The 21,640-nt window shown below is 34.8% G+C and overlaps 3 protein-coding genes across 10 annotated transcripts; 2 read left to right on the forward strand and 1 right to left on the reverse strand.

Annotated features, from left to right (window-relative positions):
• Positions 1–397: 397 nt before the first annotated feature.
• Positions 398–10,433, reverse strand: LOC110603781 (formin-like protein 18). 5 transcript variants are annotated; one of them, XM_021741687.2, is made up of 17 exons: positions 9,834–10,423; positions 8,274–8,974; positions 7,300–7,521; positions 5,660–7,197; positions 5,448–5,568; positions 5,066–5,137; positions 4,446–4,544; positions 4,217–4,258; positions 3,791–3,871; positions 3,638–3,688; positions 3,458–3,539; positions 2,192–2,286; positions 1,869–1,940; positions 1,657–1,773; positions 1,040–1,108; positions 876–942; positions 398–759 (listed from the first exon to the last, which is right to left on the reverse strand). In XM_021741687.2, exons 1-17 carry the CDS (start codon positions 9,904–9,906, stop codon positions 575–577), a joined length of 3,687 nt encoding a protein of 1,228 aa, XP_021597379.1. In that variant the 5' UTR covers positions 9,907–10,423; the 3' UTR covers positions 398–574. The 5 variants fall into 5 exon arrangements, 3 of the variants coding, with proteins under 3 accessions (XP_021597379.1, XP_043807816.1, XP_043807817.1); XM_043951881.1 differs by lacking the exon at positions 4,217–4,258 and having other exon boundaries at positions 9,834–10,424; XR_006348967.1 differs by lacking the exons at positions 398–759; positions 876–942; positions 1,040–1,108 and having other exon boundaries at positions 1,696–1,773; positions 2,197–2,286; positions 9,834–10,429.
• A 1,875-nt stretch (positions 10,434–12,308) lies between these two features.
• Positions 12,309–15,596, forward strand: LOC110602830 (protein POLAR-like 1). Of its 2 annotated transcripts, none has more exons than XM_043951619.1 (4): positions 12,309–12,861; positions 12,953–13,374; positions 13,855–14,445; positions 14,824–15,596. In XM_043951619.1, exons 1-4 carry the CDS (start codon positions 12,624–12,626, stop codon positions 15,145–15,147), a joined length of 1,575 nt encoding a protein of 524 aa, XP_043807554.1. In that variant the 5' UTR covers positions 12,309–12,623; the 3' UTR covers positions 15,148–15,596. The 2 variants fall into 2 exon arrangements, with proteins under 2 accessions (XP_043807554.1, XP_021596096.1); XM_021740404.2 differs by having other exon boundaries at positions 12,312–12,861; positions 12,953–13,380.
• Positions 15,597–18,780: 3,184 nt separating this feature from the next.
• Positions 18,781–21,458, forward strand: LOC110602971 (chorismate mutase 2). Of its 3 annotated transcripts, none has more exons than XM_021740597.2 (6): positions 18,781–19,009; positions 19,420–19,657; positions 19,955–20,041; positions 20,119–20,262; positions 20,377–20,469; positions 20,933–21,458. In XM_021740597.2, the coding sequence occupies exons 2-6, from the start codon at positions 19,427–19,429 to the stop codon at positions 21,158–21,160; spliced, it is 783 nt and encodes a 260-aa protein (XP_021596289.1). In that variant the 5' UTR covers positions 18,781–19,009; positions 19,420–19,426; the 3' UTR covers positions 21,161–21,458. The 3 variants fall into 3 exon arrangements, with proteins under 3 accessions (XP_021596289.1, XP_021596290.1, XP_021596288.1); XM_021740598.2 differs by lacking the exon at positions 18,781–19,009 and adding an exon at positions 19,040–19,297; XM_021740596.2 differs by lacking the exon at positions 18,781–19,009 and having other exon boundaries at positions 19,358–19,657.
• Positions 21,459–21,640: the final 182 nt, after the last annotated feature.

Consider the following 21,640-nt stretch of genomic DNA (forward strand, 5'->3'; position numbering starts at 1 on the left):
TTTTTTTTTTTTTTTTTTTTTTTTCATAATGAAATTACACTCTAGATGCTAATATTGATCGACTAGATTTGAACATTTACATCACTAAACACAAAATATACAGAAGAAATAATACATCCTTTTAACCACATATAGCCCTCCTACATATAAATTATGCAAAACTAAGGATAATACAAATATTTTTTACAATAAAAGTCTTGACATATCTTGCAAGTGGTTCGTTGAACAAAATTTCATTGCACCAACATCTCTGCTCCAAAAGGAATAGAGTTTTGTTAAACAGTAGAGCAAATTACGCACCAATTTACCACAATCTGCAGAGAACACAAAAAAAGAAGAGGCATCAGTCGGCTTACAGCTTAAGGTGAGAATTCGTTGGTCGTAATGTACACCTTCATTTTCCTTGACTGCATGTTCTTGCTGCAAATTCTTTTTTTTTTTTCCCTATGCCATTGCCTGTTTAAAGTTGTGCCTAGGCCATTGAAATGGGTGTTCAACCATCAGCATATAATGACGCTTATCTACATGAGAACCACTTCTGCTACGTTCAATAGACTAAGTATATAGTACTAGATCATTTGATATTCCCAGTCCTGGTGGGAGACGGCAAGTTTTCAGACTCCTTTTTGGAAGCATTCATCTTCAACCTTTCACTCTCGGCTTCCTTATCTGCCTTTTTCTTTTCAATTTCGATCTGCTTGATGTTTTCCTCATGGGATCGACTAAACATCCTAACAAAATTGAGCAGAGTAGATACAACTGTAGAATGAAGACACAGAGTGAGACATCTTAAGCCAAACACTTCTCACGATGTTTTTAGTATTTTAACTTTGCTACTGTATTAACAACAATGGAGATCTCAAAATTGTTACGACCTTGCTCAAATGGGCAACGAGCAGGATCTTCCCCAAAATAAAGGGCCAATGCATCTGCATTTCTACCCTGAAAACATTCAAAACCATAAATAAGTCCGTATAAATTCAAGGGTAGCTTCCTTGAAAAATTATAAGACAAGGAGGAAGGAGGAGTTCATGCATACCACAGTAGAATAAAGTGAAGCCAAAGATCTCACTTCACTTTCAGCAGAACTGAGGAATGACTTTAGGATCTGGAAATTTTTAGAAATAAAAATACAGTAAAATTGTTAGTTCTGAACATGTATTTGTTAGCATTAAGCACCACAGAAGCTAGGTACTAGAACATAGCATGCACCTTCAACCAAAAGCCTATTGGGTAAAGTGTATCACCATGCACATGTTGTACTTCTTATTGCAACTTCATTATAAGAATGGATATGTCATAATTTCTGGAAGACTAGGTCCAGAAAGGCATTGACGTGAATGAACCACTCAACTTAAAAACTTAAAACTCCTAGGTGAATTCCCAAAAAAATTCCTCTCTCTAATAATTGGGTATTGGAACTGACAAAGTCTTTTCCTTCGTTACCAGATTTTGATGCAAGAGCAAGCAAATACTCTACAAGAAGTCTAGGAATCCAGCACATTAATTTGCTAGCAATAAAATTTAATGCAAACAAAAGGAAAAGTAAAAGATTATTGTGTTCAAGCATAAATTCCAATAGGAAGTTCCAGCAAATGAATCCAGCAAGCTTTATCTGCACAAATGAACAGACAATAGTTGATATGCCAGACTTACCTTGCAAAACTGTTCCGACACATGACCATCATTCTCTGATGCACTCAATTCCTGCACAACTTTCTCCAGCCCTTTACTAACTGCTTGCATTTCCTCTGCCAAATATTTCAATTGTATCTGCATATAAATTAGGACGTTTAGAAAAACATTGATGAACAACACAGGTGTTGGATATTCTACAAAATACACATGAAGAAGTTAAAGAAGAGCACTTTGGTCACAGCCTCCAAACTCATGAGGTCCTTTGGAAAATCCAGCGGTTCTGGAAGCTTGTCAGCAAGTACCTATAGCTCAACAACCAATAAAAATAATGAAATGCCATATAAATATCAGCCAATGCATGAAGAGACTCAATGTTCTATGTTATGCTATCATTCAATAGAAATAATTGAAAGTGAAGCCAAACAACAGTCTCTATCCCTACATTATTTTCCCATTCATTTTGTTGCTCCTCTAGTATTTATGTGCACAAAATGAAGATGCTCAATCATTAAATGCCTTCCAGGTACATCAGTAAGAAGTATTTAACATCCACCTTACAGAGATAATGCATGAGAGTCATCTTGTTATTCTGAGCTCGAGTATCTGTGAGTTTGAGAAGACTGTCCAGCCGAAATCCAACAGCAGAACCTAAAACAATATTTAATAATAAATTGTTACGAATGCATTAAAACTCTGCAAAAAGATTCAGTGGGAGTACAGGACGAAGAGAATAACCACCCCCCCCCCCCCCAAAAAAAAAAAAAGTTTGAATTTAATCTCATCAAATGTGAAAATATCCAGTTTTGTAGAGATAAACTGTATTTCATACTAGTTTTTCATCAGGATTCAGGAGGTTGAATATCTGAGGGATAGTCAGTTGGCATACAGTATGCAAGTCCAGGTTCAAACAAACAGTAGTTGCATCAAGTAAATAAACAAAATCTTCTAACATGGCCACTTGTTAGAATGCAGCCACAATAATTGAAGCATAATAGTGAACGATAGAAAATTATAAGCAAATCAATCAGGTTTACTCACAAATAAATGTTAGTCCAAACCATGTATGAAATGTGGATTCTGTCAACGAATCTAATGAAATATTCCTTAGTTATAGGAATAATAACTACAAAACAAGAATCGATCATTTTCCAGGTCAAACTCACTAGAATCAACCTAATTTGTTGAGTTTAACCTTATGATGATGTAAGAATCCTCCATGTCAGTTTGATTTACATTTTCAATAGGTATGATAAAGTGCAGGTAATAAATATAAATCCCCTGGAGCAGCCTTCTATGTTGAGTTTGGCTGCATCAGAGAGTATGAATTCTATAGATCATCAGGCTCCATCAAAGAGTATGAACAACCCTGGATGAACACAATTTACAATTTGACAACAATAGGCATTGGGATTTATATAGCAAAACAGTATCATTTTACAGTAAAAAGATTTTAGGATTATAATTTATAGACAAATCTTTGGATCTTATGATTAAAGGTTTCAAGATTCTACAAGGGTTTTAGGAGTTAGAATAAAAGCTTGATATTATATATGAAAAGGAAGTTCATGATTCTACAGAAGTTCTCTCTTGAACAGTCATGTTACTCACGTAATGAAAATCCCAAAAAGAAGAAGGAAATTGTCAACAATCAGTTATATTTACTGGAAGCTGGAATTAAGATAAATGTCCCTGTCTCTAACTAGAGACACAATTTCATTTGTTAATAGTTTCTTAATTTGCATAATTTACTACCATGCAAACTCCAAATATCTTTTATGGAAGTTACAACAAAACTCTAGACAATGGAGTTGCAACTCACCCCTTGCAGTTCCCTGGTTCAAAGCATTACCCAGGGAAAGAATAGTTTGCAAGATCCTTTTCAACTTGACTGAGCTCCTGATCTGAGGAACACATTATTGAAATGGTGCAAGAGATGAAAAATATAGATAAATATCTAAACTGGAAGGATCCAGAAAATTAAAAAGAATATTGGACTTGCCTCTTCAGCAGCTGAATTTACAATATTTAAATTGCGTCTGAGATCAGAAACCTGAAATAAGTGCAAAACAAAGGGCAAAATTAAAATAACAATGGAAAGCATCAGAAAATCACCATAATTAGGACCATACTTAGATAAGTTTTGTCCTCTAACCTGGTGATCGAATTGCAGCTTAAATGAAAAAACTCTTAGTTTTGACTCTACCCGTGGCACTTTCATCAACTCTAAGAAGAACTGCACAAAAATGCATAATTTAATTTGAATAGTAATTAAAAAAAGGAAAGCTGATAGAAGATGATTTACATGAATGTATACTCCCAAACCAAGATGCAGCCCAAATTCACTTCAGAGTGCAGGCTTAAATTATGGGATATTTTATAAATGCATCAACCAACATCACTAGTATCATCCTACTTCATGTTGCCTAATTAATTTATTAGAGGGTTAAAGGGAAATCAAGCCACATGAGAGATGCCAAATTTTTTTTATCTGCAATTTGTAATGTGGAATTAACCATACAAGCTAGAGTTATCATATATGTAAAGAGAGAAATTTCACATGGCAAAGGCTATGCCACACCTGTTCACATTTTCCCAAGTTTTCTTTATCTCCATTATAACCCTGAACATTTATAATAAAAAAATAGTTATTGCTCAATACGTACAGAATGATGCACTTGCATTTTGAACTAATGAAGTTTGTTCTCTATGACCAGAAAGATATGAAATAAATTGGTCACAATGTGTTAAAAATCTTACCATATCAATGAAGAGGTGAAATATTTCATATGAAAACAGTTTTGCAATACCTTGAGCAATTCCATCTCTTCTTTTGTTGGACAGAACTTGATAAGGTTATCAACTTGATCAACATCTAGAGTTGAATCATCCAGGGCAAGGAGTGAACTCTGCAAGACATTGATAGTGAAGAAAAAATGTACAAGGATCAACCAATAGTTGTTTAATTGGTCAGAATCCTTGATTCACAAGGATATTACAGGACTTCAAATTCTTCATTAGCTAGTTCCAGAAGAAAAAAGGAGGAAGGAAATACAGGACAGCAGCTAGTCAATTTTTTATTTTTGGTCGAAGGGTCACAAGATGTCCTCAGATGGTAAAGAAAATGAACAGTGCACAGAAAATATACTCTGGTTGGAAAAAAATAAATTTGCATCAACTCATATTCAATTGCTTCTGAATTTCACAACCATCCTAAAGCATTCTTATCCTTGAAACCAAATTGAATGAGTAAATGCTGATTTACTTTTTCCACCAAAGTAATCCTTTTGCGCACAATTCATTTTTGTTATGGTGATTGACAAATTACTCACTGTTTTTTCCTTCCCGTAAGCATACATAAAGGAAAAAGGTACATGGAATAACCTGAAACATTTAAGCCCATCATGTCAAAAAATACAATTCAGCGTACCATTAGGTCAGCTAGAGGAATTTTAACCTTCGAAAGCATGATCTCACAATTATATGCCCGTCTAAGCTCAATCTGCAGGATGAGAATATACCTTGTGAAAAAAGGAAATAAACACAAGATATTTTGACAAGTACTAAATTGCACCAAGAAATACACTTCCCCCCCCCCACCCCCCCCAAAAAAAAAAAAAAAAAAGCCATGAGCATGCATTAAACAATAAACATGCCAACTCACTGCAAAAATAGAAGTAACAGCAAGTTCTAGTTCATACAAAGAAGAGTGCTTTTGACGATCAGAAAAAAAATGGAACAAAATGAGGTTCTGTGACATCAAAACAACCAAACAAATTCAACTCATTTCCTTAAAAAAACACAATGATTACCAGCTGAACTTTATCAGGCTTAGCTCCCAAGGTGCGGCGATTTGACTTCCCCCCTCCTTGACTAGCTGGTGCAGCTGCTGAGAAAAGCCTCTCAAGTTCTAACATGTCAATTTCTGGAGCCCTAGCATAGACAAAACAGAATAAGCGGAGAAAAGTATATGGAGTTGTATTAACAGAAAAATATTTCTGTAACAAATGGAGGGACAAATTACATGGAAGCTTCATCAGATTTTTGTGTCTCAGCCCATAGACTTCCTTGCATGGCTCTAGTTAATTTTAACCAATGATATGGTTTCAGATTGGCCCTTCTAGGTTGACCCTGAATTCTTTGACTTGAACGTAATAGGCCTCGCCCCTTTGCGCCAGGTGGTCCAGGAACTGGAGGTGCAGCAGGTCCAGGAACTGGAGGCGCAGCAGGTCCAGGAACTGGAGGCGCAGCAGGAGATCCAAATCGAGCACCAGAAGGTGGTCCAGGAACTGGAGGCGCAGCAGGAGATGGTGATGAAGTGGCGGGGGAGCTTGACAATCCTTTGGCACAAGGAGCAGGAGGTGGTGGCACAGGAGGAGCACATGCAGAACTGTTAGATGAGTTTTGAGCAGAACTTGGAGGAGGAGGAGGTGGTGGTACTTTATCAACACTAGAAGGGCCCAAATTGTTAGATGAGTTTTGAGCAGAACTTGGAGGAGGAGGTGGTGGTGGCACTTTAGCAACGCCGGAATGGCCTGTTACAGACCCAGGAGATGGGGCAGGAGGAGGTGGAGGAAGTCCTGAGCTAGCAACTAGTGAATGTGGAGGAGAAGGGAGAGCTGAATGTGAATTCTTAATTGTGGAGGATGATGTTCCTGAAGAAAAAAGGGGTGGAGGGGGAGGGGGAGAGGGAGAGGGAGCTGAAGCTGAGAACAATTTCCTTTCTCTAGGTGATGGTGATTCCACTGAACATGGAGGAGGAGGGGGAGGGGGTGGGGGCGTGAAGGATGAACTCTCATAGGCAGAAGGATATGAACATTGAGGAGAAGATTTTGTTGCTTTTGAAGTTGATTGAAGTGGACATTTGGCAGCAGAAATTTTTTCTAGAGATGTGGCACCCTCAATGGAACATTGCATTGAAGTAGAAGACGATGGTGGTGGCGGTGATGACAACCTTATATGAGAAACACGGCTGAGCTGCACAGATTTCTGTACATTTGGGAGAGGAGATGAAATTGTTGAGGATGTTAATGTCAATGAGCGCATGGCCTCCTCATCATTAGATGCAGCATGATCATGCAGCACAGCTGAAATGCCAAGGGTTGAGGGGGTGCTTTGATATGGAGAAGATCGTGAAGCCTTTGACAGTCGTGGGGATAAGATCTTAGATTGTTTAGCCCATTGGAGAGCAATCTTTGGTTCTTGGGGCTCAATCTTCTCCATAATTGAATTTGAATTTAAAGGTAGTTCCCACATACTAGTGGATGTGGTACTCCCACACTTTTTCTCTTCATTTAACTTCATTTCATCTTGAACCTTTTCAAAAACCATACTGCCTTTTTCTGCCTTCCTTGGAGAAACAGCCTCCAAATTTTCTTGGATTGTAGTTATATGCTGAAGCACATTTAATGCCACATCTGGTTTTGTATCTAGCCAGTCCACATTGCAGAAAATCTCTTGAACTTTAGCAAAAGCTTCCTCAGGAAGGCCACCTTTCTCCTCCAAACCCGGCAAATCAATTGAAGCACGAGATGAAGCAGAATCCATCTCTGAAAAAAGAACCTTCATCCACAAATTGGAAAAGAAAAAATGAATTAATTGCCGGAGAACATATCAATGAACACAGCATTGACCTGATCAAAATGCGGGAAGTTGACTAGATACCTCAGCTCTGAAGTCCTTCGGGAATTGATCTTTAAGATTCCATGGCGTGTCAATTTCATCACGGTTCAGCATCAATATATTTGATCTTATAAAGGCTGTATTGAACATGACACGGAACATCATCTGTTCCCTTTCCAAATCACTGTCGACACTAATACACTCCATCACAATATCCCCTTGAATATGACAATGAATGTCTATTTTAATTAAATCACAAACTTCCTGCAGCCATAAATAAGAATTTGAGAACACCTATAACATAACTATCATATTCATATAATCAAATAGTAAACCAACAGCTAAACGTCTATTTGTCACATATTTCTAATCTGTCCCACTACGAATAACATTTCCTTGGCGGGTGTGTCAAACAATGCTAATTTATTCTGCCCATAGAAAAGGATAGGAAAAAATTAAATAAGCTCATGTCCTTGTCCATAAAAATGAAAGGCAGAGAGAAATAAGAGGGAAATCCACCTACGAGTATGTACTAAATATAATTACTAGGTACACTATAAAACAAAATTCTCACAAGCCAAAATATCATTTTAATTGCAGCAAAATTTTAAAGGCAAGATTCACAAACTGCAAATGCTACACTTTTCAGGAATGAGTGAACAACCCAACATCCAAATTACAATAAAAATATAATATTGAACATCAATATAACCTTGGAAATAAGAGAAGATCCCTTCGCTAACATGCATACCTAAGGAAGTAACAGTTCTATCTGAAAAAAAGATCATTGAGACAAAGAAAAATGATTGCAAATGACCTGAACTAATAAATTCGTTAAAATATAATTGCTCCTATGTGAGAAAAAACTTGCAAGAACATATAGTTTCAAGTAATTAGGAACATCTAGAAATAAAAATTACCACCTTTCACCCAGCAAGCAAGACCATCAAGACTTTGAATCAAAACAAAAAGCTATTGCATAGATATTCAAACACCTATGCACACTCTTGAGCTACCTGCTTGTAATGCCGAACAAGTTTGCTCCTTTTTGGTCTTGAGAAAAGAACTTTGGGAGTTCGATCAGCAACCATTAAAGGGTCCTGACCATAAATTCTAAATATTGGACGGCAACCCCCCTCTTCATCCATATTGGGAATAACTCTAAGAATAACGCAGTCCAGTGTAAGTGCCCTATCCAGTGGAGGCCACTGTGAGCCCACATTCCTTCTTGATATATACTGTAGGTACCTCAGTTGTGAAGGCAATGGATTGAGGGGTGACATCAGCTGCAAAAACTCTCTAGGTGCTTGCTTGTAAATCATGTCTAGAGTTTTCTGCTCGCCAGTGAATTGCTTCCTATATATCAAGAGTGCAGCAAGCATAAAAGCCAAAACTGGCCATCCACCTTGTTCGCAATTCATCAAAAGCACGTTTTGTTGCAGAAGTGACAGCCAGCTTTCACTTGATCTGAGAAAGTGGTGGATCATCTCCATTGTGAGCAATGGGCAACCCTCATAATGATGAGGATAGTCCATTACAGTCATATCATAGTCGGATAATAAGCTCCCAATTTGGCTTTGTTTCTCTCCCTCTCGAAAATTGAAGACCATGAATGAAGAGTCTGGAAAGTAGTCACGGAGTTGACTCACTACGTTTCCTATGTAGACTTTATATTCATCATCTTCCAAAACGTCCGTAGTAAAGCAGGAATCAAAGACTGCAGAAAATAATAAGCATGACGGAATGAATATCAATTCATAAAAGTTGGACAGAAAGACTATTTGCATTATGGTTTAAAGAACAACCAGCCACCCAATTTAAAAAAGGAACAAGAACATACAAACTTCCAACAGCAAGAATAAGTGGTTTGACTACAATTAAATGCATACAATGTACAAAACCAAAACCCTGATATTAGATAATCATGCTAAATAGAAAACTATGCGTTTCAGAGCTTATAAAATGTAGAAGTAGCAAAAACTACTCAAAGAGGACTCATTTCTACAGGAATATTATAACTGACTGGGTTTTAAAATTCAACCACTATATATAATAATCCACTATTGGAGTCTACAATAGCAACAAAAAAACATTTAGTTTGCTAAGCGAGGTCCAAATGGTCAAGAAAATTAAAAATATCATTTCGATAATTGTAAAAATATCCAGCTGCATCAAGGTGATTCACAGGCGTCAATAATTCAACATTAAGGCTATATCAACTATTTCAAACTAATCACATTGAGACATTCTTTTAATAAAAAGGCATGAAAATTTTCCACATTTGACAAAGCTTAAAGATATTTCTTACCTTATAAAGGTCAGAACATCAACTCAGGCCAGCATCTTTAATGTCAAGAAGTTAACTACTCAATTATCACCACTAGTGCAAGTAAATTGAAAACAGCAAAATAAAATAAACAAAATAGGGAAATTATTAAAAACACTAAGAAAAAAAAAAACAAAGGGTGCATTTGAAAAGCTAAAACTAAAATGAAAGAAGGAAAAAAAAAAAAAAAGAAAACAGAAGCCGATAACCTTCGACCTAAAGCAAACAATTTGATTAGAGAGAAGCGTACCATAAACCCTTTCAGATATTTCCAGAAGGCCGTCAGGCGGTTTGCGGTAGAAGAACTTCCTAAACAGAGCCATTTCTAGGAGATCCAAAAGAAAAAACCTAGAAATGCACCAATTGAAGCCACATTGCACCAAAGGCGCAGCTTGTCAAAAGCAGCTCATATACAGAGATCATAAAGAAGCCGAAATGATGGGGGTTGAAGAAAGGCAGAAGAGGTATGGATTTTGCTGGGTGTTGAAGATACCCATTGTGTGGGTATCGTGATTGTCTTCACATGCACACTTTGTGTTTGTGGGTTTGTATCAGAGAGACTTAGCTTTCAATCAACAAAGGTTGATAGTCACAGGGACAGAGAGAGAGAGAGAGAGAGAGAGAGAGAGAGAGAATATTTTCCTGGGTCGTTGTTGAAAAGAGAATGAAAGAGAGAGGGACATAGATTTGGTGCAGGCGGTGGTGGTGGAGGTTGTTGAGGGGATCCTCCTCATCCAAGGATCTGGGGTTTGTCTCTCTGTCTGAATTTTTGTTTTTGTTTAGGTTTTTGTTTTGGTGTGTGTCTGTATTTGTTGGTTAATGAGTTTAATGTTTAGGTTGTTTAATGCATGATTACGATTACGATGTTGTTTAATTTTTTTTTTTTTTTTTCGTCTTCGTTTCTCTTTCTATCTTCGTCTTTCCAAAAAGGTGACAAGACTGCATCCTTCGACTTAGTTCCTATCACGTGTGCTGCTTCCTTGGCATTTTTTTTTTTTAAAATTTAACACTTAACAATTACTATATTTTGTATTTTAAAAAATTATATTGGATCAAATTTTAAATACTTGCATCATTTTACAGTTATATTTAATAATTTAAATTTTATATAATAAAATTTAAATTTTCAATTCATCATAAGTAAAGGTACTTAATCAAACTTTTCAATATAAGAGTTAAATAATTATGACCTAACATTATTATTTTTTATAATTTAAAATATTAAAATTTATTATTTTAATTAATCTAAAAATAGTCAATGATTTTTAAAATTATAAAAATAAATACTTCATTATTAAAAAATAATTTTAAAACTTAATTTGACTTTTATTTTTTTAAAAAAAAGGTGATGTTGTTGAAGTTTATTTCGGATAAGGATGGATTGCTGCGGGATCTAACAAAAAGAGAGAATGTTAGTTTTAGATCAAACAAAACATAATCTGAAATCCACAGCGGTTGGCCCACCATACCCTCTATTGTTAAAAGCGCATCATTCAGCATATAACAAGCCTTCAAGTCTTATCGTTCAGAAAGAAGTGATTTGATTTTAGAGCAGAAGGAAAGGCGAGAGTCGGATGGATAAAAAGTCAGGGAGAAGGAAAGGTCCACTACAAAACACTGCACAAGCCCATGAGTGCTTGGCCTTCACGTTGTTTTGTGCTTTCATTTGATTATTTTGTTTTTGAAAATATTGTTTTTTTTAAGTATAATATAATTAATAAATTTATTTTTCATTAAAATTAAATATCTTTTAAATATCATTAATAATGACAGAAAAAATAATCAAATGGCTATTTTTGAAATTTAAAATTTTAATTCATAAAATTTAATTTATATAATTGTATAAGTATTTCTCTTAAAAAATTAAATCAATAAAATTCTATTTACAAAATTAAAGTAATAAATTGAAATTTTCAAATTCAATCTCCATATATAAATAAAAATTTTAATAAATTTAAAATTTAAATTCAATAAATATAATAAATTTTAAATAATATATTTTTTATTCCTGATATATAATATAATTAACATATTTATCTTTTTATTTTTTAAATTTAATATATTAGTTTTTAAATTTTAATTCTATCAAAATTTTAAAAAAAAATCTCCATAAATAAATAAAAATTTTAATAGATTCGAATTTAATAAATAGAATAAAAATTAAAATATTTAAAATTTAAATTATTAAAAATAAAAAATTAAAACTCAATATAAATTACTTTTATGATGCGGATCGCTGTCAATCTCTATTCTGCTTGATTATCTCTTTCTCAATTACTGCAAATTGATTTTTAATATATAAATTTTATAATTTTGAGTATAGTTGTTAGACACAAATAATGAAGAAGGTGTGAAAAATATATGAAAGAAATATGACAATATGGAAAGTAGAATAAAATTTTTATTAGAGAAAATTACTACTTAGATCTTATTATATGGAAAAACTCACTAATTGGTTACTCGATTTTAAAAATTATATTAAAACGCCATTGACATTTTAAAAGTTTACTAATTAATTTTAATAGTTAAGTATTATAAAAAAAAGAAAAAATTACTAATTAATTTTTTTTAATTATAACAAACTATCATAATCTATTTAACTTTATTATATTTTTAAAACAATCACTTATAATAAAATAAATTATTAAAATAATAACATCAATATACAAAATGTTACAATAAAACTTATAAATCTTATACAATAATTATGTAATTACTACAATAATAGCAATTAGTGGCAAAAAAAAAGTTTACTACTATAATTAATGAAAGTTAATTAAAAAATTTACTACAATAATGGAAACCGTTCAAAACTTTCCCTCCTATTTCATCCACCTTCCAAACTCTCCCCTCTATCACTGATTCACTGCATCATCACATTTAATTCCTTCCATGTATAACTCGCTATCCTCGATGAAGCCAGCCTTAAATTTCAAGTCCCTAAACGTCCAGAGACCAAATCTCGCCCCCCTTACGCATCTCCGATATCTTACTTGCTGCCGACGACGACGACGACGACGTTTTAGACGAGCTTTCTATTATGAGCGAGTCTGAGTGTTCTAGGAGCATATGCTGTCCATCGCCCCACCGGATTGTGGCTCGGTGGATCTCGGGGCTGAGGCGGACCAGGGTGAAGAGAATCCCGGATGAACATGTGAAGAAAGAGAAAGAGACAGAGAGCAAGATAGATGAAGATGAGAAAGGATTGGGTGATCGAGCGGTGCAGGCTAGATGTTCGATGGATGGACTCAACGGTGGAAATTCGGTGTCTACGACTGGTCAGTCAGTTCTGTTTGTTTCTTATGTAGGTTTTATTAATTTGAAGGCTATATCAATTCAATGTGTTATTAGTATGTTCAATTTTTCCAGGAGAGAGCAGGAAAGATACCTCTTTCAATATGGGAGTTGGGTGTTGCCTTTTGTATCTAATTGCAGCAAGTAAAAACGAGCTTAATAAGATAGTGCAGATGAGGTTGCAAATGGAAACCCTCCTCCAAAATACCAGCGAAGAATTGATTAACAAAAGCAATATCTCTAAGCTGTCGAAACCAAATGATATGTTTGCGTACTCTGACACTGATTCTCCACAAGGGCCACAGTTTGAATCTCAATACATACCGGAGTCCTCAACAATTTCAGCGGTTGATCAGTCTTTGAAGTGCGAACCACCTGAAAAAGAAAAGTGTTCAGAAGAAGCAATGGATCAGCTCGAGGCAGAACTCCAAGCTGAGTTGGAACGCTTACAACTGCACTTGGATGGGGAGAAGTTGAAACACTCAGAGCTATTAAGGGTAGAGGTAAGCTGAATTGTATGCTTTGTGGCGTGGTATCCTGGAACTGTTTCTATGAACTTAGTATTGATGGATTTGCAGCAAATGGATTCCATTACATTCTCTGATGGTAGAAATCTTCGCATAGAAATATATGGAATGAGTTCATAACAGATACGCATGCTGGAAAATATCTTAAATTATAATATCGATGTATTTTCTCTTCATGCTTTTGTTGCATGTAGAAAGAAAACCGTGAACAATGTCATTTGTTTGTCTTGGATTGGATCTTCCCACACCCTCACTTTGATTCATAGAATTGAGATTTTGCTAGCAATTAGGGTTTAATTCCTTTCTGCTGTTTGCAAGGTTGATGATTCATAGAATTGAGATTTTGCTAGCAATTAGGGTTTAATTCCTTTCTGCTGTTTGCAAGGTTGATCTTCCTGTTCCATATTCCTTGTTGTGTCTTCTAAATATCAGAGATTTTGGAAATTGTAGGTGACTGATGAAGACACTACCTGCTCGAAAAGTCAGACCCCGACTTCTGGAGAAGTGATTGACCTTCAACCTCACGATGTAGACACAGATTGTGGAGTTCCTCCTGATGAATTGGAAAGAAGGTTGCATGAATTACTGGAAGCAAGACAGCAAGAAGAGATAAGAGAGCTGAAAGCCGCTATAGAATGTCTTAAGCACAAGCTGTATGAGAAAGAAGTGGAGGTTTCTAGGTGGAAAGACACAGCAATGCTTATTTCAAGGCATGCTATGGAACCTTCCCCCCTCCTCCAAAATACCAGCGAAGAATTGATTAACAAAAGCAATATCTCTAAGCTGTCGAAACCAAATGATATGTTTGCGTACTCTGACACTGATTCTCCACAAGGGCCACAGTTTGAATCTCAATACATACCGGAGTCCTCAACAGTTTCAGCGGTTGATCAGTCTTTGAAGTGCGAACCACCTGAAAAAGAAGAGTGTTCAGAAGAAGCAATGGATCAGCTCGAGGCAGAACTCCAAGCTGAGTTGGAACGCTTACAACTGCACTTGGATGGGGAGAAGTTGAAACACTCAGAGCTATCAAGGGTAGAGGTAAGCTGAATTGTATGCTTTGTGGCGTGGTATCCTGGAACTGTTTCTATGAACTTAGTATACTTTCTCTGATGGTAGAAATCTTCGCATAGAAATATATGGAATGAGTTCATAACAGATACGAATGCTGGAAAATATCTTAAATTATAATATCGATGTATTTTCTCTTCATGCTTTTGTTGCTTGTAGAAAGAAAACCGTGAACAATGTCATTTGTTTGTCTTGGATTGGATCTTCCCACACCCTCACTTTGATTCATAGAATTGAGATTTTGCTAGCAATTAGGGTTTAATTCCTTTCTGCTGTTTGCAAGGTTGATCTTCCTGTTCCATATTCCTTGTTGTGTCTTCTAAATATCAGAGATATTGGAAATTGTAGGTGACTGATGAAGATACTACCTGCTCGAAAAGTCAGACCAAGACTTCTGGAGAAGTGATTGACCTTCAACCTCACGATGTAGACACAGATTGTGGAGTTCCTCCTGATGAATTGGAAAGAAGGTTGCATGAATTACTGGAAGCAAGACAGCAAGAAGAGATAAGAGAGCTGGAAGCCGCCATAGAATGTCTTAAGCACAAGCTTTATGAGAAAGAAGTGGAGGTTTCTTGGTGGAAAGACACAGCAATGCTTATTTCAAGGAATGCTATGGAACCTTCCCCTTTCACTTCACGCAATGATCCAAAAATTATCACTGATAGGTGAAGATCAAACGTGCGGGAGTTTTGAGATTGAGATATTAATCAGCTAAGGTCACCATATGTCTATAACTGTAATTGGGTTCTGATGATGGTAGATGAATCGTTTTGCCTTTGAAATGTGAATAGCAAAGCATCTGATACATACTGCAAGATAGAAGTGGAAAGTTGATACAAAAAATGAGAGCAAAAAGGAGAAACAGGATTGCCATTTGAAGTACAAAACCTTCTTTCTGACTTTGTCTGCTGCTGTAATAGGTGTTAATTGATCACTGTTTAGGTGCTTATTGTGCTTATACAATTATTGCCCATTTCTTGGTTATCAAATTGAATATGATTGTGTGAACTGTGGATTGCAGTGCCCATCATTGGTCCACTAGGTCACAATTATTTATTCCCAGGTCTTGATTTTATGTTCTTGACTTCTTGGTATGGATAATGGATTCAAATTTATATGAGCCACTCAATTGCCTTTATATTAATAGCTGAGTTTCTTTGTCTTTGAAAAGAGAAAAAGAAAAGGCTGCCTTTCAAGCGTGTGTCCAATATTCTCTTATGATAAGATTAATTAGTAAGTGCCCATATAGATATGAAGTTAAATTTACCTCATAGATTAGTGCAGAAAACAATATAATATTACCACTTGATTTATTGATTGTAACTTTAATAAATTAAGAGGGTATTTGGGTAGGAGAAAGAAAAAGAAGTTGGGTTAATATTTATATAAACGGGAAAAAGCTTGGAGTTTTTTTTTTAATAAAAATATAACAATTTTTTTTGGAATGATAAGACTGTTTCGCTTATAAAATGTTTAAATCTTACTTATAAGTAATTAGTGTTTGTAGTTTCGATCTTCATCTTCCACGGCTTTTTCTCCTGTTCCATATATTTAAACCCAAGCTTTTCCCTCTTAAAAATTTGGTTTTTGGGTAGTTTCTCTGTCTTGGATTTCTTTGAAAATCTTTCTGGTATCAGGGTGTTGTCTGGAGGTTTTAGACCCCTGAATCGATTCTTCTGTTGCTCTTATCGGGTGAAAGGAGATATGCTTCTGCATGTCAAAGTTTTCTACTCATCCTCTAGAAGCTTTTGCTCTATTAGTTGTTTTTCTTCATTCTCCGTCTTCAATGAGTGTTAATAAGGCCTTTCTAAATTGTCTGTAGAGAGAGATATTGCATTTGCCATAGTTGTTGCCAGTTACAGTGGTGGAAGGTTTCCGGATTGGAGTGCAGCTGGCTATTTGTTTGCATGCGGAGTGAGCTTATTTGTTTTGAATATGTTGTTTGAGACTTGAACTGTATTTTGGAACTTATCTCTAGAAAAAAAAGTAATTAACGTTTGAATTGACTTATCAAATAAAAATAAAATAAAAAGTCACAATTAAGGTATCTTATGATTTATATAGTTATTTTGTAATTACTTTTTAATTAAATAAAATGCGATATTAGCTCTGGTATTAATTGAAATTAACCAAGTGAATTTTTGAGTTAAAATTATTATATATTCCATACACAAATTTGTAAAAATCATGATAATTAAATATAGATTAATCATATTATAATATTAGTTGAATATAAATCGGGCTGATCCTACTAAGGTGGTTGGAAAACCTTACACATATTCGGAACATATTCTCGGAGGTCCCGTCCAAATTGGCATAATAAACTTCTTTAATATTATTTTCTACTGAATCTGTTTCACAAACAACAATGGGGTTAGCAATAGAGTATTGTTGTTGTCTCATACTCCTAACTCTGTCTATATTCTCTTTCAATCTTTCTAATTTTTGGTCTATTTCTGCGTTTTTCCTTTTGGGCCTCTTCTTCAGGCAGTAGTTTTTTTCTAACTCTTCATTTTCGGACCTTTATGCGGATTTGAAAGAGTAGCTCTCAGTCCCATCATTCTCAATGATCTCCCTCGCTATTCTATCTCTAGCGTGGGGCTGTTGGCTCGTTTCTCCAACTTGCTTATCCATCTCCATCTTCTGTCTTCTTACTACTTTATTGGGGGATTAGATAGTTCAATGTGGGTTGGAACTCAATGATATTGAGCCCTTCGGCTACAAGTAGTTTGCCTAACGAGATACTGAGTCCCCTCTACTGTAACATCTGACCTAGTCAGTGGGTAATATTCTGTAATTGGAGAGCCATATTTTGTAATTTTTAGTCAGACAGGAAAGTTCAGGGCACGGTCTCGATTGAACTTGGTGAAGGGTTAAGCAATATGAGTAGTTGGGGCTCTTAAGTTAGAGAATAAAAACAGTGGGCCTTTCTGAGTCGAGTTCAGGTTATTTGGGTAACTTTTGTATGGTTTTCGCCGTAATTAGCTATGTGAATCTTAGTAGGTGAATGAGAATGAGAATTTCGGTGACGATAATATCTCCTTCATTTCCACCGACGGCTATAATTGATGTTTGAGATCCGATAATGGGTCAAACTTAGGGTATCTTTTTGTAAGTTTTGTTTGTATTTTTTTATGTATCCTTTTATTTCTTTTTTTTGTCTTTTAGTAACGTATAACCATTGTGCTAGTGCTTTTCTGTCATATTCATACTGATCGTGCACACAGAGATATTGCACCATTTTCTTTCGTCAGACAGATATTTAATTTTATTCGGCATTATTTAAATATGATCCGAGCGTTATAAGATTTATTATTTAACATAGGCTAATGAATATTTGAGATTAGGACCCATGAACATATTTTCGCATAATCCGACTTACCTAGATAGACCTAAGTTTACATAAAATATAGAGTTGCGTCTTAGACCCTAATTGAATACTGACCAATCTTTTTAACATGAACTTCATCGAGACCTGAGCTTCTTGAATTCGGCTGTCATCGTTCATTATGTATATAATTTGTACTAATTTTTTTGATTTTTATAATTTCATATTTCAATATATTACAAATTGATTATAAATTTTAATTTCAAACACTTTTTTTCCATAACTTTTATCGACATTTTCTTTTTCTTTTTTCAAAATTATTATTTATTTTTATTTTTACACCATAGCGATATACAAAATGATTATTGTAATATTATTTAATTTTATATTATTTTTAAGAAATTTTTTAAAATATTTTTTAATATTTAATAAAATTTAATATTTTTAAAGAGATATAATTAAAAAATTAATAAAAAATTATAGAAGGGAGGAAATAATAGAAGTATAAATATATATTAAATTTTTATTTTTTTTAAATATCAAACATAATCCTATTAAAGTAATAGCACTTAAATACATATCTTTTTTTTTCATCATTTTTAACAATTTAAACTACTTCTAAAATGAAACACAAGATTATATTCCAAAATAATTTTTTAAAGTAATATTTAATGCTTTAATTCTATTTTTGACTACATATAATAATTAAGTAATAATTCAAGGAAAGCTATCTCTTCATTTTTTAGCTAATAACTATTATAAAAAAATAAAATTACAAAAAACTACTAATACTATCCAACACAACCTTAAATTATTTAAAAAATATATTAAATAATTAATGTACTAATTTTTAAATTAATTTATAAATTAAAAACATTATTAAAAGTAAAAAATATATAGTATGTGATAGGTGGTAGGGTCCATATTGTCATTTTACGGCCATATTCCCACCACTAACCTTCCTTCCACGCAAGCGTCACGTTCGTGCAATTACGCTACGCCAACGGATTTGTTTTTAACTTATGCCGATGAAGCTCTGCGCTGACTACTGTCTACTCCCTCACCTCAGAAATTTTAGATATCACTTTCGGACTTCAGAGCACTCTTAACTTTCTGTTTGGTTACCCAGAAATTCAACCAGACAGAGAAAAGCGAGAGGGATTGGCCATATCTGGAACTGCAAAGTTGGATTCTTCATCTCAGGTTTGGTTCTTTTCCAAGATAACAAATCATCTTTAAATGGTCCCGAGTTTCTCTCTTTCACGCTACCGTTGATTTTCCTGCAATTAAACTTTGCTGTTTTTGACGTTTTTTGCTTTCATTTTCTAGCCCATTCTTCTTCTATCTTAAAAACAGACAAGGAAGATATAAATGCATTGATTTCTTTTCTTTCGGTGAATATACCAATTTTCACATTGAATTTTTTGTGGCTGTGATCAATGTTTCTTCTTGGGTCCCCATTGTACTACTAATTGCTTCATTTGCTTGTTGGTATTCTCTCCAATAACCATTATTGAACCAAAATAGTAATTATTTTTTCTCCTTTCTGGCACTTTTTATGCTTCCATGGATTTTCTATCGGTATTGATTCTTGTTTTAATGTTTCTGATTAGATATAATATGACAATGGCGGATGGTAATTCTATGTGTCATTCTGGTAATGACTTAAACCTTGGCTCGGTGAGGGACTCTCTGATAAGACAAGAGGACACAATTGTTTTTAGTCTGATAGAGAGAGCAAGGTATCCCGTTAACTCTCGACTGTACAATCAAACTTTGGGGTTGATTTCTGGGTTTTCTGGGTCCTTGGTTCAATTCATTGTTAAGGAAACGGAGGCTATTCAAGCCAAGGCAAGTATCTGACTGATGTATTAAAAATTCTTTGCGTGTTTTCAAGGAATTCTTGTTTGGATGTGTTCTTTTTCTTTCTTCTAATAAAAAAATTCTTAATTTGTTTTTTTGGAAACGCTGTTTGGTCAACGTTATTTCTTTGGCCATTGGATGGTCTCTGCCTTCAAAATGTTCTCCATCAGTAAGATGCAACATGATGAGTTCAGATTTTGGCATTTTACCAAAGACTCGAGATTCGAGTGTAATCTTCATGCCAATGAATTGCTTTGGACTTGTTTAATTCTGATTGCATTGCAGGCCGGGAGGTATGAGAATCCAGAGGAAACTCCCTTCTTCCCAAATGATCTACCCCCCCCTTTGGTGCCAACTCATAAGTACCCTCAGGTAATCGCTTTTCCCCTAATCTCTGGTTTTTATTTTGCTGGATTCCATGAAGTTAAGAATCTAAGATCCTCTTATAGGTTTTGCATCTAGCAGCTGCCTCCGTTAACATGAATGAGGACATATGGGATATGTATTTCAACAAACTTCTTCCATTGTTTGTTGCTGAGGGTGATGATGGCAACTATGCATCAACTGCTGCTAGTGATCTTAACTGTTTACAGGCAATGATTATGCTATAACATGTGCTTACATTTGTGCTTCCCCCTTATAGTGGTCGATGTTCTTTCTGCTAAATCACTTTTATATTGATTATAAAAATGTACTCCTTCCTGCAGGCCCTTTCTAGAAGAATCCATTATGGAAAATTTGTGGCTGAAGTTAAATACAGGGAAGCTCCACAAGATTATGAACCTCTAATTCGTGCTAAGGTATCATTATTAAGAATTGTACGATTTTGGAGTAGAACTAACAGCGGTTAAAAACATGGTGACTTAATTCATTAAGTGTTGATAGTTAATTAATATTTTCGCTCTTTTAAATTCCCAGTTAAATTCAATTCCAGAGTGAAGGAAGTGAAAGATGAATTCATAGGTTGTCAGGAAGATGGTTGAAAAGATATGAGATTTATCAACAGTAGGCATTTTAAGACATTCTCATCCAGTCAGTTTGCTGTCTGTGTCTGGTATACTTTTTAGTGATGGCTGCTATGGGAGCCATATCACTGATTCCTTGACAAATCAAATATAAATTTGTAATTTCTTAGAAGTTTTTTTGGGTCCAATAATTCCACGAAGTTGAATCATTTATAGTAGGAATCAGTTTTTTTTTTTGTGTGTGGAGCGAATGAACTGCTATTTGGCATATTAGTGGGTAATACCTTTGTTCTTGCAGGACAGAGATGGTCTAATGAGCTTGTTGACGTTTAAGAATGTAGAAGAGATGGTGAAGAAGAGGGTTGCAAAGAAGGCAATGGTGTTTGGACAGGAAGTAACCGTTGGAAACTATAGCAGTGAAAATTACAAGGTTGATCCCTCCATAGTTTCTAATCTCTATTCAGAATGGGTAATGCCTCTCACCAAGCTTGTTGAAGTTGAGTATCTCCTCCGCAGACTAGACTGAAAAAACATGTTTTGCTCGTCTGCAATCATTAGTGATCATTTATGAATATGAAAATCTATTTTGCTCATAAGCAATCAATTCTGACCATTGATGAGTCTTTCCATTCTCGGAAAGAACAAAGGAATCAGACATCCATCTCATGCAAAAGCCAAAATGCCCCTTTTAGATATAGAGAAGCATGCTCCAACAGGCATGTGTATTGGCATTTCAGTGCATGTGTTATGTCTGATAGATTATATAAGATTTAGAGACAAAACCATCATTTGGCTTTATTATGATATTCAGTTTTTCACTATCAGAAGGCAATGTTCATTGGAAGATCTTGCAACAAATTTAATATTAATCTGGGTTGGCCATAATTAAATTTGCACCTTTCCTTCAAGGGATATCTTGGCTTCCTTTCTCTGGTTGTACTATAAATAGAGATACATATGTTGCAAAATCTCCTGAGTATTAAAACCTTTATTCCAAAGACTTAGT

The sequence above is a fragment of the Manihot esculenta genome, chromosome 16 (genome assembly GCF_001659605.2).
Source record: "Manihot esculenta cultivar AM560-2 chromosome 16, M.esculenta_v8, whole genome shotgun sequence".
NCBI classification, from domain to species: Eukaryota; Viridiplantae; Streptophyta; class Magnoliopsida; order Malpighiales; family Euphorbiaceae; genus Manihot; species Manihot esculenta.

Excerpts from the sequence above, each read along its gene's own strand:
- LOC110603781 (XM_021741687.2), bottom strand. The coding sequence starts at position 9,906 with ATGGCTCTGTTTAGGAAGTTCTTCTACCGCAAACCGCCTGACGGCCTT. Across the intron at positions 3,540-3,637 it reads TAAATTCAGCTGCTGAAGAG|ATCAGGAGCTCAGTCAAGTT; the intron begins GCAAGTCCAATA and ends TGTGTTCCTCAG. Across the intron at positions 1,941-2,191 it reads TCATGCATTATCTCTGTAAG|GTACTTGCTGACAAGCTTCC; the intron begins GTGGATGTTAAA and ends GTTGAGCTATAG.
- LOC110602971 (XM_021740596.2), top strand. The coding sequence starts at position 19,373 with ATGGATTTTCTATCGGTATTGATTCTTGTTTTAATGTTTCTGATTAGA. Across the intron at positions 20,263-20,376 it reads GTGATCTTAACTGTTTACAG|GCCCTTTCTAGAAGAATCCA; the intron begins GCAATGATTATG and ends TCCTTCCTGCAG. Across the intron at positions 20,470-20,932 it reads AACCTCTAATTCGTGCTAAG|GACAGAGATGGTCTAATGAG; the intron begins GTATCATTATTA and ends TTGTTCTTGCAG.
- LOC110602830 (XM_021740404.2), top strand. The coding sequence starts at position 12,624 with ATGAGCGAGTCTGAGTGTTCTAGGAGCATATGCTGTCCATCGCCCCAC. Across the intron at positions 13,381-13,854 it reads CAGAGCTATTAAGGGTAGAG|GTGACTGATGAAGACACTAC; the intron begins GTAAGCTGAATT and ends TGGAAATTGTAG. Across the intron at positions 14,446-14,823 it reads CAGAGCTATCAAGGGTAGAG|GTGACTGATGAAGATACTAC; the intron begins GTAAGCTGAATT and ends TGGAAATTGTAG.